The sequence below is a fragment of the Sus scrofa genome, chromosome 9 (assembly GCF_054392235.1).
Source record: "Sus scrofa isolate SSC_HxYL_T2T_F1_AM1 chromosome 9, Sscrofa_HxYL_maternal_Yorkshire_Landrace_v2.0, whole genome shotgun sequence".
Taxonomy (NCBI): Eukaryota; Metazoa; Chordata; class Mammalia; order Artiodactyla; family Suidae; genus Sus; species Sus scrofa.
In genome coordinates, this window is record NC_139391.1 from 4,999,837 (window position 1) to 5,018,114 (window position 18,278).

General features: G+C 43.8%; 2 protein-coding genes across 2 annotated transcripts; both read left to right on the forward strand.

The window, feature by feature from the left end:
* Window positions 1-345: 345 nt before the first annotated feature.
* LOC110255376 (olfactory receptor 52M1-like) lies at window positions 346-4,715 on the forward strand. The gene is made up of 2 exons (XM_084975010.1): window positions 346-1,653; window positions 1,977-4,715. Exon 1 carries the CDS (start codon window positions 420-422, stop codon window positions 1,386-1,388), a length of 969 nt encoding a protein of 322 aa, XP_084831136.1. The 5' UTR covers window positions 346-419; the 3' UTR covers window positions 1,389-1,653; window positions 1,977-4,715.
* Window positions 4,716-10,723: 6,008 nt separating this feature from the next.
* On the forward strand, window positions 10,724-12,479 carry LOC106508264 (olfactory receptor 52M1). The gene has a single exon (XM_013991108.3). The coding sequence runs from the start codon at window positions 10,856-10,858 to the stop codon at window positions 11,798-11,800; it is 945 nt and encodes a 314-aa protein (XP_013846562.3). The 5' UTR covers window positions 10,724-10,855; the 3' UTR covers window positions 11,801-12,479.
* Window positions 12,480-18,278: the final 5,799 nt, after the last annotated feature.

Below are 18,278 nucleotides of genomic sequence, written 5' to 3' on the forward strand. Positions count from 1 at the left end.
ATTATCCTCTGTTGTTCTTGCAGAGAGTAAGCACCATGAGAAGAATGTCTGATCTGTGCATTGCTCTATTCCCGGGGCCTAGAATGTGGATTGTTACCCAGCAACTGTTTCATAAACAGTTGTTAAATTAAGTACAGTTAAAAATAGACAGGGAAAACTTTTTACTGGAAACGAATGGCTAAGACTTACTTGCTCCTATGATAACATGACATAATACGTGGATTACCTTTCTGTATCTTGATTTTGTGTTTGGTATGATATACATTTTGTTACTCTGATTCTAGTGAATTTAAATACAGTTACAAATGTGAACTGTTTTTAACAGCAGATTATTAAAGGTCTTCCAGAACCGAATCTCCACGTTATCACCTTCTGGTTGCAGTCATCTTGGCATAACACCCTTATCTTCCGAAGGACTGATGGAGAGCAAAGGAGAAACCATGATGCCTCCTCTCAACACTTCATGTCCCTCTCCTGTCCCCTTCCTGCTGGTGGGCATCCCGGGACTAGAGCACCTGCACATCTGGATCGGGATCCCCTTCTGCTCCATGTACGTGGTGGCCGTGGTGGGGAACGTGACCATTCTGGCTGTGGTGCGGGCAGAGCGCAGCCTCCACGAGCCCATGTGCCTCTTTCTGTGCATGCTCTCGGCCACCGACCTGGTCCTCTCCACAGCCACCCTGCCCCGCATGCTCTGTCTCTTCTGTCTCGGAGCCCGCGCCATCGCCTTGGATGCCTGCCTGGCCCAAATGTTCTTCATCCATAGTTTTACGGCTCTGGAATCGGGCTTCTTTCTGGCCATGGCCGTTGACCGTTACGTGGCCATTTGTCACCCACTGCGCCACACGACCACGCTCACTCCCGCTCGCATCGCTCTCATGGGTGTGGTTGTGGTGGTTCGAGGCGTGGCCTTCTTTTCCCCACACCCCATTCTGCTCAAACAGCTGCCCTACTGTGGGACTCGCATCATCGCCCACACCTACTGTGAGTTCATGGCTGTCGTGAAGCTGGCGTGTGTGGACACGGGGGCCACCAAGCGTTACAGCCTCAGCATGGCTACTATCATTGGCTCATGCGATGCGGTTCTCATTGCTGTGTCCTATGTCTTCATCCTCCGCTCTGTGTTCCACCTGCCATCCCAAGAAGCTCGCTTTAAGGCGTTGGGTACCTGTGGGTCTCATGTCTGTGTTATTCTTGTCTTCTACTCCACAGCTGGCTTTTCCATTTTCACCCCCCGTTTTGGGAAAAATATACCTGCACATATCCATATTTTTATTGCAAATATGTACCTTTTGGTGCCTCCTTTTCTCAACCCTATTGTTTATGGAGTAAGGACCAAGAAAATACGGGAGCATGTTCTTAAGGCACTAAGTGTCAAAGTTGCCTGATTTTAGTTGGATCAAAAAATACATGGTTCAAGTTATGTAGAAATTCAAGAGACGATGTGGGGAAAATAAGTAACTGCTATTAGTCCCATAACCTGAGTTGTATTTTCCATCTGCAAATTATTCACCATATGTCTACAGTATCTCAGGATTCTACCTCAACAACTTATTTTAGCTGTTTCATTTGGTAAATGTTGGTGATGAAGTTGTTAATATCAGTGTAACTATGTAGCTTTTGGAGGTAGGTACAATTGGGAATGAACCATAGGTAGAAGGAAGAAAAACTTTTTTTTTTTTTTTTTTTTTGTCTCTTTTGTTGTTGTTATTGTTGTTGTTGTTGTTGTTGCTATTTCTTGGGCCGCTCCCGCGGCATATGGAGGTTCCCAGGCTAGGGGTTGAATCGGAGCTGTAGCCACCGGCCTACGCCAGGGCCACAGCAACGCGGGATCCGAGCCGCGTCTGCAGCCTACACCACAGCTCACGGCAACGCCGGATCGTTAACCCACTGAGCAAGGGCAGGGACCGAACCCGCAACCTCATGGTTCCTAGTCGGATTCGTTAACCACTGCGCCACGACGGGAACTCCGGAAGAAAAACTTTTAAGTGAGATACCTCCTCCTGCAGTGCATTCCCCACCCCCCCCCCCAAAAAAAGGGAAGTTATCTGAGATCTAAATACTGAATTTTACAGTTTAGGCAATTTGAAAGAATCTTGAGTCATCTATGTGGCTGTGATTTTTTTTTTAGAACAGCTAATAGATATTGTACCTCTAGTCTGATTGAATCAAATTAAGGGCTTGAGAGAAATGAATAGGATTGATAACACACAAAAACTAAACAAATTAAGAAAGGAGTTCTCCTCAAGGGAAACAAAAACAAAAAATAAACTAATAAACTCATAAACATGAATTTTGGTGAAGGCGCCAACATTGACATTAGATCATCAGTAGTTTTTAGAGCAATTTTGATAGAGTCGGGATATTTTATAAACTAAAATAATACCCTGGATTCTGTTGACAGCTGAAATGTAGTTCATATATTCCAGATTTGGTATTTAGTAGGAAAAACTATCAACCTACCAGGTTTCTCTGTGCAGGTAGTCTTCCTCTTTGATTAGTTGACTTAGAAGCCACTATCAAGACACAAAACTTGGAATCTTTTATCCACAGAGTCCAAATGCTGCCCCTTTTTATTGCCTGAGTATCTAGGACTATCTTCCTTCTTTGATCATTTTCTTCAGCTTTCTCTAGTCTCCCAGCTAGGCATTTCTCTTCTTTAAAAAAAATATCATCTGAGAACCATGAAATATTTCTTTTCTTGGAGGCCATCCAAAAAGGAGTCTGTATACCAGTTATCAGATACTGTAGACTTTACCTGAAGGTGGGGTGTTTTTCTGTTTTGGAATACTCTACATCTTTGGCACTATTGTCTTGTTGTAAGGAATTCGGGAAAGGAGTAATTTGAGGGCTACGTTAATGACAGTACCTTGGACATGGTAGGCTAGAAAGTCATGTAGAGCATTAAATTGTGTAGGTTCTGAGGGAGAACATCTCAGCTAAGGTGAATATTCACATATCTTTAACATATAAAGTGATGGTCATGGCGAGGTCTCTATGGGTAAATTCACTCAGGCGGCAATTACATGATGAAAAAAAGAAAGACCATGTGAAAAAATGCTGAAATTTCTATTTCCGTGCCCCATCCACCTGCATCTTCTTGAGCCATTCGACGTTTACATTTATTGTCCCAGATCAACTCCAGGGATGCCCTTTCTCAATCGTTTCTTCTTCTTCTCAGATAATGTAAGTGTGTTACATCCGTCATTAGGAAACCACTGTCTTGCTGCATTTTTAAGAAATTTTAGACTATTGCATTTCTTATGCATTCATTTTTCTGAAGTCCAATGACATGCAGTGAAATGAACAAGCCTTAAATGGACAGTTAAGAAAGTTGAACACATGCGTAGCCCATGTAGCCCGCTCTACAGTCATAATAAAAGGCATCTTATCATCCCAGAAGGCTCCCTTCTTTTTTCTCTTGCAAGTGTGGTGTTGGGAAATGTGTGATTTATGCAGTAGGAATCGTTGCTGCCTTATTTCTGTCAATAAGGCATCAATGCTCGAGTTGCAATTTTAAGCTTTATACTAGTGATGTATTATGTATGTGGGTTAGGAAGTCCTGGACTGCGGATTCGGCGTAAATGGTCCCGTGATAATTGTCTGTGATTGGATCCAGTACTTCTGCTCTGTTTGTTCTGTATGTGCCTGAAACAGCTATTTTCCCTGATGCTCAGGGATTCTTCCTGTGTGAGTCCCAAGCACAGATCTTTGTTGTATCAGGTATTTTCCACGGCCTGGACGCCAAGCGAAGAAGATCAGAAGCCCCAGAGGGGACTTGACATCAGAAGTTTTTTGTCCATTGCCATGTACTCCCCTAAGACGCTGTCTCTTTAGCTGGCCCTTTTCAGCCTTTCCGCCCATAGGAAAACAAGTGGGCAGGCAGCTGTTTTCCAGCTCTCTGAATGCCGAGTGTGTTCCAGGCAGAGAAAATAATAAGGCACATGGGTCACAGTATCAGCCCCAGACACTGTTTTGCTCAGTAGGAACTCAGTGCTTCCACTAGCAGGTAAGGTTAGTTTAGTAGGTGAGAAACTCTTAGGCATGATAGTCTCTGGACGCTGGACACTGGAGGTTTCCTGAAGAAATACATCAACTGTATACGTTACAGAGCTTTTGGTAGAAGAACGATCATGATGCTTAGACTGGGCTTCACAAATGCTGGTAGAGTCCTTGGACTCATTACAGCAAGATTCTGTATCCTTTTGAGGACAGACAAAACTTGGAAAAGCCTCGCTGCATGTAGCTCATGATAGTGGAGCTATAACATCATGAATCATCAGAATTTTAGGATATAAGACAACGGACTTTATTTTGTCCTTTAAGACAACTTTTCTCAATTTTCTTTCTGGGCTCGGTGGTTTCCTATGAGATTCAATAGGTCTGAAATAGTAAGAACCAAGGGAATTTCACTGCTCTCTTTCCTCACACAAGAGAGAAATCTGCTCCTCCTCATGAGAAATGCAGATGGGTCTCTTAGTCTGAAGTCAGAGAAGAATAAGGGAAACAGAATCTAGTCGTTCTAAAGGTTCGGTACCATTCCCACAGGAAAAAATATATTAATAGCATGAGCAGCTTTACAAAAAGCTTAGAAACAAAGGCAAGAGAATTAGACATACACTTTAATCTTGGCGTGCTGCCATCTATTTCTCAAGGACGACTGTAACGGAATGTATAACCAGGTATTTTGTCTCCATCAACAAGAAAAGAAAAAATATGAAGAAGATATCTTTTATTCCATTTCTTAGAGATTCTAGAAGTTTATAAATCTGTAAAAGCAATGCTGAATCAGTGCACTGAAATGCCCTGTATTACTCATAGTGGTTTATTGATCTGTTTATCAAACACATCAAGAGAACTTACTTAATATAGATAATGTTCTAAATGCTCTTAAAACAATGTAGAAACAGAAAACTATGTGACAATCACACACACACACAAACACATAATTGGAGATTTTGCTGTTTCTTCTCTCCTGGGTTCAGGTTACTGTCTCTCAAAACTGAGATGCGTGATCCATGGCTAGTTATCGTAATTGGTCTGAAACCCTGTACAGATCTTCCTCAATTTACAATGGGTTGCATCCTGATAAACTCACCAGTAAGGTAAAAATAGCAAACGTCAAAAAGGCATTTAATACATCCAACCTACTGAACACCACCACGTGGCCTCGCCTCCCTTCAGTGTTCTCAGAACGATTACATTGGCCTAAAGTTGGGCAAAATCATCTAACACAAAAAGCCCATTTTATAATTGAGTGTCGACTATTTCCTGAAATTTATTGACTACTGTACAGAAAGTGGGAAACAGAATGGTTTTGTGAGTGTGCAGGTTGGTTGCCCTTTTTAGTGCAGGTTGACTGGGAGCTACGGCTCAGTGCTGCTGCCCAGAATCAGGAGAGAGTATCTTACCGTATGTGGCTGGCCTGGGAAAAAAGCAAAATTCAAAATTCAAAGCACTATTTCTAGTGAATGTGTGTCACTTTTGCATCCCTGTAAAGTCGAAAAGTTTTAAGTCAAATCACTAGGTTGGGGACAACCTGCATATAAGAGATTAAAGTTACTGCATTCATCAGAATGCTCTGCTTTTTATCCCATGACTGAAGTTACTTTCTAGTTCTATACACTTGCATATTTTAAAATAGCGTTGGGCTCAGAGTGGAGAAGGACACCTAACTCCCTCGGTGTTGGCTCTTAACACAGCCCATTTGGTTTTCACCCAGCCGCCTTTCTCCTCCTTGGAAACCCAGGACAGGAGACGTCCCGCATCTGCCGTCCCACCTGCCTCGTCCTGCTCACCTACCCTTCCCATTCGAGCTGGGAAGTGTGTCCTTGAGTTCCTCATCAAGACAGACCCCAGTCTGTGTGACCCCACATATCTCTTCCTCTCGTGCTCTTTGTGAATAGCCTGGTATTTACCACTGCCCCATGTCCCAAATTCTCACTTTCTTTGGGTCAAAGACAGATCGGTTTTAAAGCTTACCTTACCTAGATATCATGCATCCACTATGAAACCACAGAAGGACAGTGAGGATTACCCAAGAGAAAGCGCACGAAATGTCCAGAGCACAGCAGTTGGTTTGCAAGACAGGGTAGGATGCATCACACACAGGGAGAAGCTGGCTTTCCTAAGGACCAAGACAGGTCATTCATAGCAGCAGACAGTCAGCAGTAACGCTTGGCCTCAGAGGCAGATGGGTGGGCAGACATGTCGATGGGATCCTCTCTGGCTTCTTTTTTGTCAGTGAAATTGGAATCTAGGTTTCGTCTAAGGGTGGGCTTGGGGGAAGAGTGGCAGAGGCTTTCATTGAGAGCACATCTAAATTAATTTTAAGGAAACTGAGACAGGAAAGACTTTGGAATTATTCGTGATACGAGGGGCTCACTTGATATCGTGAATAGGAATTCCAAGTGAGACCAGCAGCTTGGTCATAGGAGGTCTCTTTGGTAGCACAAGCGCAAGCCTGGAGTGCTGTTACGTAAATGAGCCAAAAAATGGCCTCTCTGACCCAGAAACCATTGGTGTCAGAGCCTGTGAGATTGCTGTCCCCAGGATTACAGAGATGATGGCCTGTGTGGCCGCATGCTATAGCCATAGCCATTTAAAAATATTTGCTGATGTGATAAACGAGAGGACAGAAGCATCCGGATTATCTAGAAATATAAAGCATAAACGTAATTTAAAAATGAGTGGGAAATGAGAGGACATGGGTGAGAGAAATGGGGAAAGTATTAGAGGGCAAAGCAAAAACATGAAATCTCGTCAGAGCCTTTTTTTTCTGCTGTGTAGCAGTAAATGATGCCAAAAGAGTAATGGAGACCAGATTACAAAGGGTCCTGTTGTCACTTTGGACATGGTCCCCTGTAACAGACAGAACGTAGCACTTTGTATAAGAAAGCGTATCCACTTTAACTCAGTCATACGCCACTTTTTTAAAATGATATTTTAATTTTGTGGCCACACCCACTGCATATGGACGTTCCCGGGCTAGAGATTAAATATGAGTCACAGCTTCAACCTACACCACAGCTGCAGCAAGGCCACATCCTTGAACCCACCGGTGCCGGATCAGGGATCACATCTGCCCCTCTGCAGCGAACTGAGCTGCTACAGTCAAATTCTTAACCCACTGCACCACAGCGGGAACTCCTGGACACACTTCATTTTTAAATCTTGGTTAAGTAAATAAAATGTGGAGCCAGAGATATTCAGATTCAGATCGAATGTCACCTTCCATTTGCTATACGATTTCACATAAATCATTTGATCTGCAGTTCCCTTTGTTTCTGCATCTTTTTAGTGGTGAGGTTGTATTTCTAAAGGCTGTTTTGAACATCAGTGAGGGGGATTTTTGAGCACTAAACAGGGCCCTAGAAAATGATGACCTCTCAGGGGGTATGTACATAATTCTTTTGGGGGTTTCTGTGTTCTTTCTAACATTTTTCTGTGTATATTATCATATCAAAGCACTCAGCAGACCTTTGGAAAGTAAAAATGTCCTTATTCATTTTCTTAAGGGATAGTTAATGTTAATTACTCTCCCTGCAAGTAATTTAGGTCCTGTACTTCGGGAAAAGGCCCCATACCCTAGAGGATCACCAAGTCCCCTGCCACCTACACCCTTGAATCCAGTGGGATTGGGTGTTGGGTATAAGCCAGCTCACGTTCAGTGAGCATCCTCCTTCGCATCTGCTCCTTATACAGCTGGCTCCCTGGATGATTCTTAGCTTCTAATTTGGGTGAGTTGATAGAGATAAAGGTCAGGAAAAGAGAGGAGGGGGCTACATTCCAAACACCGGCTTTTAAAATTATGAGATCCTCAAAAAGGTAATTCCCAGCTCTTCGAAGAGCCTTAGTACAATTAAAAATAAATAGCATAGACATATAATAGACTAAAAAGATTCAGTGGAGCCTTTCTTCCATTACCGATGTGAACCTAGCTACCTCTTGATTAGCTAAACTCTAAGGAGCAAATGGTCATGGAAACCCCACTTGAGAATGAACGTAGCATTAAAGCCGATTGACCTGGACAGGCTTTGAAATCAGAGACAGTTGGGAGCAACAAGCAACCGCTCTCCTCCCACTTAATATTAGATGTTGATCAATCATGGCGAGTAGTGTTTGTGGAAGAATATTTAAGAGGAAAGCGAAAAAAATGTGTCTGTTTATTGCAGTGATCAGTTGGGCAAAAATGGGCCATAAACAACCTCTTCTATTTCCTCTGTTTTCATAATATTTCAGACGACTATATTCTCTCAGCCACATTAGCTGTTATTGTTTTTGATGTAGCTCATCTGCAGACTAGTTAAGCTGTGCAGATAAGAGAGAGCAGAGTGTGGAGAAAGACTTCCAGACTAAAACGTTATAGGACAAAAGTTCTCCTGAGTGGGTTTTCCAGAGGAAGAGTGCTGAAAGCTCTGCATCTACCGTTTCTATACTCAGGCCTCAATTCCTGGCTGGAAGCTTAGAAAGTCTGATAATTCTGAAAAAATAAAAAATAAAAAAAAAATTAAAAAAAAAAAGATCGGAGTGTGGTCCATGAGGTGTAACAGAATATCTTGCCTGTGCTTTTACATATAAACTTATCTTGAAATATCCGTGCATATTTGAGGGTTGTGGTCATATGCTAGGAGGACTCTTCATGTGCACGATATTCAAACAAATCGACCCCTGGTATTTGGGTCTCTGGATGTATTATACCGTAATTCAGGACAACATATGAGAAAACTTCAGATGTAAAACTTCTGATTGTCTCTTTAGACATATGTAAGTACAGATATCTCTAAAGGAATATGTTGATCTTTACAGTTTATGAGCCAGGAGGGAAAGAGGAATAGTGTTCGGTTTCTACGGCAGGGAGATCCAGATAGTCAGACTCTTCCAGCCGTCAGATACAGCGGGAATTGACTCGAAACCCGCTTCTAATTAATTGTTCTCTCTCCATATACCTGCAGTCCTGTCTTGTAATCATGGCAGAACAAAGCAGCAGTAAAGATCTACCAAAGAGCAGAGTCTTTTATTTAACTATGAGCAGAAATGGCCGGGACAGTTATCTTGTCTTAACTCTGATTTTTAGGTATCTGGTGGAAATATCAATTCATATCATACTTAAGAAAACACTGAGAAACAGCATTGCGCTGTCATTAGGAATTGGCGTAGGAGTCACGCAGACTACGTAGCTCCTGTATTCTACTAGTTTGCATCATGCAGTGCCAGTCTTTGGGCTGGGTTGTGGTAATATCTAGCTGTGATATGGTTTCTAGATGAGACGATTTAGATCTTACGAGAGAGATAAGTCATAATATATTTATGAATCTAATCCACAATTTGGTATGGTCTATCAAAAATAATCATAAAAACATGGAAAGATGCAAGGAGAGCAAAAAAAAAACTCCGCCAATTTTTGAGGTATTCTAGCAAAGAGTCAGAGATGGCTCGTGACATGGTCACTACAGGAAGAACACTGGTTTGCAAAGGGACATTAATCAAAAGGAGGGAGAGGAACGTGGGCGAGTAGAAGGAGTATGTGCAAAAAGGCACGATCTCACAAAGAAGCATGTTGTATTTGGGGACTGGTTAGAAGTTTGATGTTCCCCTGTGGAGAGCAAGAAAAAGTACTTCCTGTAAAGCCTGAAAGGTGGGTTTACTTTATTATCTGAAGTGCAGATTGTATTATGCCACGCTTCGATGCGTTCCTGGAGCCACACTACACGGGGAGTCATTATCAGACCCCAGGACTTGCCTTTTGCTATAGTGCAAATAGTGGGAACTCTGCATGTAGAATTGTGTTAGAATTCTGTTGCTTCAGCCATTCTTTCTGTAATGCCATTGCACTCCCTCTCTTACTCTATAATACTGCTTTTTTAATTGGTAAAATTGAAAATGATGCTTAGCTTGCATTGCTTTTCTAAGTACAAAACAGTGTATTTTTCCTGTGAAACTCACCAAGGATTACTTTCCTTCCTTCATTCATGTAAAAATGATATGAAATAAAAGCACATCAATGTATAAATCAAAAGAGGTTCCAAATGCAGGGATCTCTGTGGTGATGAGTATGTGCAGATAAAAGCAACAAACGTTGAGAAGCGGGCACATTGGGGAATACACGGAAGAGCTAAAGTAGAAAATTGGGATTTTTTTTGAAAACTAAGCTTCAGGTAAATAGGTGTGTCAGGTGGGAATGTCTCACTGAAAAGGAGAGAACTTAATGGAGGCATGACTGGTAAACTTCAAATTTCGCGAAGACGTCTGTGCATAGACCATAGGAAAGGGCAGTGCTGACTCTCAGCCCCGAGGACAGGTCCTGTGACAGTTCTGGGCGGACACGCAGTGGACTGTCTCAAAAATGACTAACCGAGTTGTACTTGAGAATACGCAGACATTTGCAAGAAAATTGTATTTCAGAATGATACTAAATAGGAAGTCGGCCTAGACGCTAGACGAGTTCTGAGCTCCTTTCCACTTATAATATCTGATATTTCTATCAAGACATAATTCGGCCTAAAGTTCAAATACATTGCGAATTCTAAAAAAGTAGTATTGAATTTTATTGTACATAGATGTTAACACATTTGGGGGTGTGTGTGCTTTGTTTTTAACAAATGTGTGAGAATCATGACCTGACTTACAATTAGTACTTTGTGTCTGGTTGCAAAATTTTTACATTTAGTGTTACTAAGGTTTTTTTTTTTTCACTCTAAATTATAGCCTTGTATGTTTTGTAATGTGATGTTTTGGAATCTTCCAGATCTATGTTTCACTTGTTGCCAGATTTCATTGTGATGATTTTGGCAGAAAGATTTTGCTGTAAAAAGGAAGATTCCATCTGCAAAAGACACAAAGCAGCCGCAGATCAATGGGGCCATCCAATAAATCCCAACCCTCTCCTGCCCCCTTCCTGCTGGTGGGCATCCCGGGACTAGAGCACCTGCACGTCTGGATCGGGATCCCCTTCTGCTCCATGTACGTGGTGGCCGTGGTGGGGAACGTGACCATTCTGGCTGTGGTGCGGGCAGAGCGCAGCCTCCACGAGCCCATGTTCCTCTTTCTGTGCATGCTCTCGGTCACCGACCTGGTCCTCTCCACAGCCACCCTGCCCCGCATGCTCTGTCTCTTCTGGCTCGGAGCCCGCGCCATCGCCTTGGATGCCTGCCTGGCCCAAATGTTCTTCATCCATAGTTTTACGGCTCTGGAGTCGGGCTTCTTTCTGGCCATGGCCGTTGACCGTTACGTGGCCATTTGTCACCCACTGCGCCACACGACCATGCTCACCCCCGCTCGCATCGCTCTCATGGGTGTGGTTGTGGTGGTTCGAGGCGTGGCCTTCTTTTCCCCACACCCCATTCTGCTCAAACAGCTGCCCTACTGTGGGACTCGCATCATCGCCCACACCTACTGTGAGTTCATGGCTGTCGTGAAGCTGGCGTGTGTGGACACGGGGGCCACCAAGCGTTACAGCCTCAGCGTGGCCTCTGTCATTGGATCCTGCGATGGCTTTTTCATTGCTGTGTCTTATGTCTTCATCCTCCGTGCAGTCTTTCGTCTTCCATCACGGGAAGCAAGTCTTAAGGCTCTGGGCACCTGCGGCTCCCACGTCTGTGTCATCCTTGTTTTCTACTCCACAGCCGTCTTCACCTTCCTTACTCACCGCTTTGGACACAGCGTGGCCCCCCGCATTCACATCCTCATTGCCAATATGTACCTTCTGGTACCGCCTTTTCTCAACCCGATCGTTTATGGTATAAGGACCAAGAAAATTCGAGACCATGTCTTTAGTTCTCTAAGGGTAAAGACTACTTGATTATGTTGAAAGTATTTGCACAGGAGGTACCAGAATAGGGAAGGAAGAGTCAGATAATGGGTCATTTCTCATGACTGACACGACTTTCTTCCGCTGGATTCAGACACTTTAGCAGATTTGAAGGGGGAAGAAGGGACCCACGTATAGACTTCCCCTCATTCTAATGCGACTACTGGCTTCCTGTATTTTGTGTCCACCTGGAGTTTAGGAAATTACTCGGAACCTGATGAGTTGGGAAGGGATCCCTTCTGCTTCTTGCTGCTACTGATCTTCTGTGTTGTGACCGGGTAGTAGTTTATTTTCGAGTAGGGATGGGTTCAAAAAGGGCAGAAGCAAATGAGACTGTCCAAGATTTCCACATAAAGTGTCTATGATTGAAAAATAAATGATTACTATAAATATTCCATTGAAGAGGCAGTATATCAAGATTGACATCATCTGCATACAATGAATAATTGTGTTTTATTCATAATTGACACACCGGACAAGTTGTCAAAATTGGAACGTGGAAAAGTTCAGCATTGCCAGTAATCAAGTCCATAGCTCCTTAAACGTTGTGTTGCTCCTAGAATATTCTCTCTCCACCAAGAGTAAGTGGCGTGTCCTATTGTTTTGTTACATGAACTAAAATGGGGTCTCTTTAAACCTCCACCACCATCACGGAGTATCCTGGAAAAAAAAAAAATCACTTTATGCTTGATGTTACATCCGTGGGAGTTTGCCAAGAGCTTAGGCAGAGCCTCTGAGCTACATTCAAATGTGCTGGTCTTCGGATGTTACCCGTCCTCGCTGAAGGAGGACGTCTATTATTACAAATCACTCAATCTAAGAGTTCCCACTGTGGCGCAGTGGAAGTGAACCCGACTAGCACCCATGAGGACGTGGGTTCCATCTCTGGCCTCGCTCAGTGGGTTGGGGAACCGGCATTGCTGTGAGCTGTGGCGCAGTCACAGACGTGGCTAGGCTGGCAGCTGCAATTCAGATCCAGCCCCTAGCCTGGGAACTTCCAGATGCCACAACCAGGCCTTAAAAAATAAATAAATAAATAACTCAACTTAAAATGTTAGTATGATGCTATTGGTAACATTGAAAATGAAATTACTGAAAAAAGAATGTAAATATTTTACTGGAAAAGACATTCAGGTATTTCCTCCTTCAAACTGTATGACTCATTCCTTCATTTCTCGGCTTATACAAAATGGAAATTACTCTGGAGGTTTAACAGAGCAGGTACTTTTGGAGCCTTTCCAGGACAGACTCCCAGCCCTGCACCCCCCGCAGCCACAGCCTCTGCTTTCCCTCCTCTCTGAAGTACCTGGGTAATAGTATCTAATGCTCATTCCTGGAGTTGTTTTACAGATGCTAAAATCCCCAGCAAATGGAAGACAGTAACTGCTTGATGGTTGTAGGCACTTAACCCCCAGGCCTGCCAGAGCCTGGAGCCTGCGGTTTGATAATGTTAAGCCCTGTGACGCCTCCCCATCAACCAGAGAAGGTGCCTGAGCCGAGTTCGCACCCTGGGACTCCCCTGCCTCTCCTTGCCTTTAAACGTGCTTTGCTGAAACCCATCTGGGAGGTCAGGATTTTTGGGCACGAGCTGATACCAGAAGGATGGTACCAGAATCTGGGTTCTTATTCAGGGCCGCAAAGAATGAATCCTGCGAACACACAGGCAGCAAGCAGGCAACGTCTTTATTAAGGAAAGCAGACAGCTCCCAGGGCTGCTGGTAGAGGGGAGAAGAGCCCCCCTCTCCATTGTCCCATGGGGGTTTTGATTCCTTACGGACGGGAAGGGTACCGACATGAGGTCCAGAAAGATGGGGTTTTCTCCCATCGGCCTTGCCCGGCTTCCTCTCTCAGTCCCTGTCCAATGGGAGATTTAGGGGCAGAACTGTCCCCGTAAGTTGGGTGACTTCTTTGTCCTTCTCTTCCCTTGGACTAGGTCACCATTCCTCCCCTTCTTTTTCTGTCTGTTGAGGAGTAGGCTAGAGATTATGTTCTGTCTTGGCGAAGGCCCATTTTCTATAGTAAACAAGGCCTGCAGGGAATTACTCTTTTCTATAATAGAACAAGGCTTGTGGGGATTTGCGCTCTGGAGCCCTTAAACCGATATCAAAGAAGGCATCAAAGCCCAGGTCCCTCCACTGACTGTGTGAGTTAACATTCTGCCTCTTCGCTGCTCTGGACTCCTTGTCTGGCCCCTTGTGGCACATGCTCCGCTTTCCTTCACCACAGCCCGCTGCGTAGATGGGCTTCACTGGGCATGCTGGGCAGACCCGCTGGTTCTGTGACAGAGGCCCCCAGTAAACACCTGCGGAACTTCAATGCGTTGATGTCTTTTTGTGATTTACAGTTTGTGTCCCGGAAGGCTAGGTTCTCATTTTATAGCAGAAGGAATTCAGAAATGAGATGGAATTGAGAAACTTAAGAGGATTGATTTACGTGAGAAATACACCTCTTAAAGACAGGCAGGCAGAGGAGGGAGCAGCCGCCCTGTGTTTCCCTGGCACACCTATTAAAGAGACCTCCAGTGGCATATGGGCAGAGTATTCAGTGGGAAGGGGGACTGGGGGGGGTCTTATTCTTTAATTTTCATTCCAGCTTCACCTTCCCAAAGAGAGGGGAGATTTTTGTCCTTATTCAGCTTTGATCAGAAGTGTCATGGTAGGGTGCATGATGGGAACTTCTTATCTGCGTAGCTAATTTTATTATAATTGTATTGTAATGAGGGCATAATGAGCTACAGGTTACTTTTGGAAGCTGGGGATTCAGGCCCCTTTCCCCCTTTCCTCCAGGGCACTTAACATTCACAACGTGTGGTTTCCTGTCAGTCTGGAGGGTCAGGCTTTTCTTTGTCTGCCCTGGGCCCCTGCTGTCTGCATAATATGTGGTTTCCTGCCGTCAGGGCCCTTGACCTCTTCTCTGCCCTAACCTAACTCTGCCGGCTAGAACATTTGTAAAGTATTATCTGGATGTGTGTTTTTCCTCATTGTTTTCCTTCAGTTTAGTCCAGGAGCTTCCCAGAGGTCGCTGTCTGGGCTGTGGATCTCTCCCTTCTTTGACTGGATGAAACACCATGTTTAAGCTTTTCTCATTTCCCAGTTTCGACTGATATTTCCAAAACATTAACTCTTAATAACTATGCTCAATGCATTCTCTACATTGATGTCATAATTATCTTCCTAAAAATTAAAAAGCAATTTGACCGTGTCCGACTCGCAGAAGCTCCAGGACAGCAAAACAGAGCTTTGCGAATTACTTTTTGTGCTGTTTCTCTTAGTCTGTGTATCCCTTGCACTCTTTGCTTTATGCATTAAGGGTCCAACCTTCATTCGATCAGTAGGTCCCTTTATATGGTCATGTTTTTGCTTACAATATTTCTCTCTGCCCCATTGCCTTCCTTCCCTGGAAAGAACTTATCTTGAATTTATCCTTCAAGACACAGCTCCCGTTTAAACTCCTCCACCCTTATCAGAAGGTCTGCGTTTATTTCCTTGAGTCAAACTACATGAAAATTTGCCCCACTACTGTTATAAAAAAATGAAAAGGTGTATTGTAGTTAGCTCTTGATACGCTTTTTGGCAGTTAAAGTCTTAGTGTAGCCTGAGGTTAAATGCATTGTCTCTGGAGTAAGGGTGCCTAGATTCATTGTTCATCTCTGCCACCTTCTGTCTATATGTACTCAGGCACTTTGCCCCTTTCTGGGCCTTGGTGTCACAATAAAACGGGGATCCCAGAGTTTTAAGGATTAAATGACTGAAAGCATTTGAGACCTAAAGTAGTACCACAGAGTACGTTTTTAATAAATAAACATTGACACTGTGGATTATCCTAACAAGTATAATTTTTGTATATTGCGTGCCTGACTTTGTGAGACATATAGGTACCGTTTATGTGTAGCTATTTGCAGAATATGTATGTTTTACATACGCACGCATACATATGTACTTTGATTTGTATAATCATCACAGTAATCACCAGAATATTAGTCTGATTTTGAAACTGACAGCGTTAATGAACTTAGCCTAAACCCAGATCAGGACTTAAACCCACAGTTTTAAATTAGAATCACTCCCCAGTGGTGTCTGGACTCACTGAGGTTCATGTTCTTTATGCCTCTGCGCAGAAGGACTTCAGCAGGAGACAAAGTGATAGGCGAGGAATCGATGAAGATAGGAGGCTTGGGAGAGGTGCAAGCGGGCAGGCAAGGACACTCTGCCCCAGGATCAGGGGGGCTACAGTTTTAACATCAAGGGGAGTGGGGGTGGGAAAAGACCGCCTCCTCCTCTTCCTTTGAGTAGTAGCTCCTCCCTGGTATCAGGTAAGAGAGTATTTGACCCTATAACATCAAACTAGGACTGTCCTGGGGCTTATTCAAATCAGCAGAAGGGTGGTCCTCAAACTCCTGTCCTCGGCCTGAAACCTGGATGTAGGCCTCACCCCACCCCCTCCCCAAATGACCTGAGGCCTATCTCGTGACTCCATTAGTCAAACAGGCGTGCTTCCTTCTGATGGCTTTCTTGGGCAATTATTAACTTATGGGGTCTCCCAAAGTCCCCTAGGTTTCCTCTCTATCTATGGCCCCTTACTGGGACTTCTGCAACTACCTGCGCCTACTCCATCCCTATCAATTTCACAAGTGAGGAATTTAGACCTAGATGAAATAATTTTCTCAACATCCCATGTTGATACAGTGGTGCAATACAGATTTAAAAAGACTGAAAATAGTTGATCCCATGGTTAAAGATGACCCTTTATTTACTTTTTATCCGTAACACCTTTCAGTGTCCTGTGAACATGCACATCCCATGCGTGCTTCTGAAGGAATGAATGAAGTTATACGATGTTGAATTCACTTCTCGTGTGTTTTAGAACTCCTAGTCACATGACGGTCATAATCAAAGTACCCGAATTAAAACCATAAGGATAGGTTTTTAATGGTCTTTTTGTGAGATGATGGAGAAAAAGGACAGTGACACAAGGGGCAGATCTCTCCTGGGCTTTGAGGAGGAAGCTTGCTAGGGAAATTTAATCCTTGAGACAACTCGCCTTTATGGTGGATGTTTCCAGAAGGTAAAACTCCCAAGTCTGGACCTTTAGGCTCTATTAAAAGCAAAGACACAAACAAAAACCAGGAGTGCAGTGAATCATGGAATCTGATTAAAATATATTTCCTGACACATATCAGGCTGTTTATATGTTAGGTTTGAAAATACAAACTAAGGAAGTAGCTTTCACAGGTTGTCCACTGAGGGATCTCAAGGTGGACATTTTCAACGACAGTAACAACCGCACAACTAAATATTCAAACGTCTGCATTAAATTCTGGTCAATAGAAAGAAGACATGCGGCCTTTTCTATGTTCATACAACAAAGTGGATTTATGGAGAGGCTAAACCAGATTGTGCTGGATTCTGAGGCGACGTGAGCAAAAGAGACACCCATGTGTCAGAGAGTTTACGTTCTGGTTGAGGAAGTGTGGCTCAAGCAGGCAGTGTTCAGATGCGTGACCACCTTGGACGTTAAGTGCTGTCCAGTAGGAACAGATTTCCATAGGGCACCTAACATGGGTTTGATCTGGTCGGGGGGGTTGAGGGGATTTTCTTTTAAAATGAAACTTATTTTGAGTGTTGAATGGGAGCCAACTAGCTGAGAAAAGAAAGAGGAGTCATGCAGTCGGGGTGGTGATGCTACAGGAAGTGGGGCAGGATGTGTGAACATGCGTGGATCTTTGGATCTTAAGATGGGCCGAGGCATCTTACACTTGAAGAACTGGAGGAAGTTCATTTGTGGCTGGAGTACAGAGATGGGAGGCAGAGTGCTGCCCAAGTTTGGGACAGTAGCCCACGAGGGGTGGGAAGGCCCCTGAGGAGTCACAATTTTATCCTGAAAACAAGAGGAGGACAGTGGAAATTTTACGCAGACAAGTGACATAATCAGGTTTGTGTTGAAAAAGTTCCTTGTTTAAAAAGATCATTTAGAAAGATCATACAACAAAGTGACCCAGGCACCCACACATTTCCCTGTGCTGCACAGGAGGATCTCATATATATATTCCATTCCAAATATAATAATTTCCATGCAAAAAACCCCCAAATGCCCATCCATCCCCCTCGGTCCCCTTTCCCCATGGGGAACCCCAAGTCTGCTCCATAACGGAATCACTTTGCTCTACCCCCGAGACTAACACAATATCGTAAATCAACTATACTTCGATAAAAATAATAAATAAAAGGATCCTCGTGGCTGCAGTGAAGAAGATGGGTTGAGACAAAGAATGGAAGGGGTGGAGGGAGAAGACCTGTGCGGAGGTGGTAGCAGTTTTCCAGGACAGTGTAGTGACACCTTGATCTGGGCTGGCGGTAACTACGATGGGAAGAATTAAGTTGATTTGAGTACCCTGACTGTATTTTACAGTTTGGGCTATGGCTGAATGAAGACTTTGGCAAGTTCATAGGTTTTATGACTGTGGCTTCCC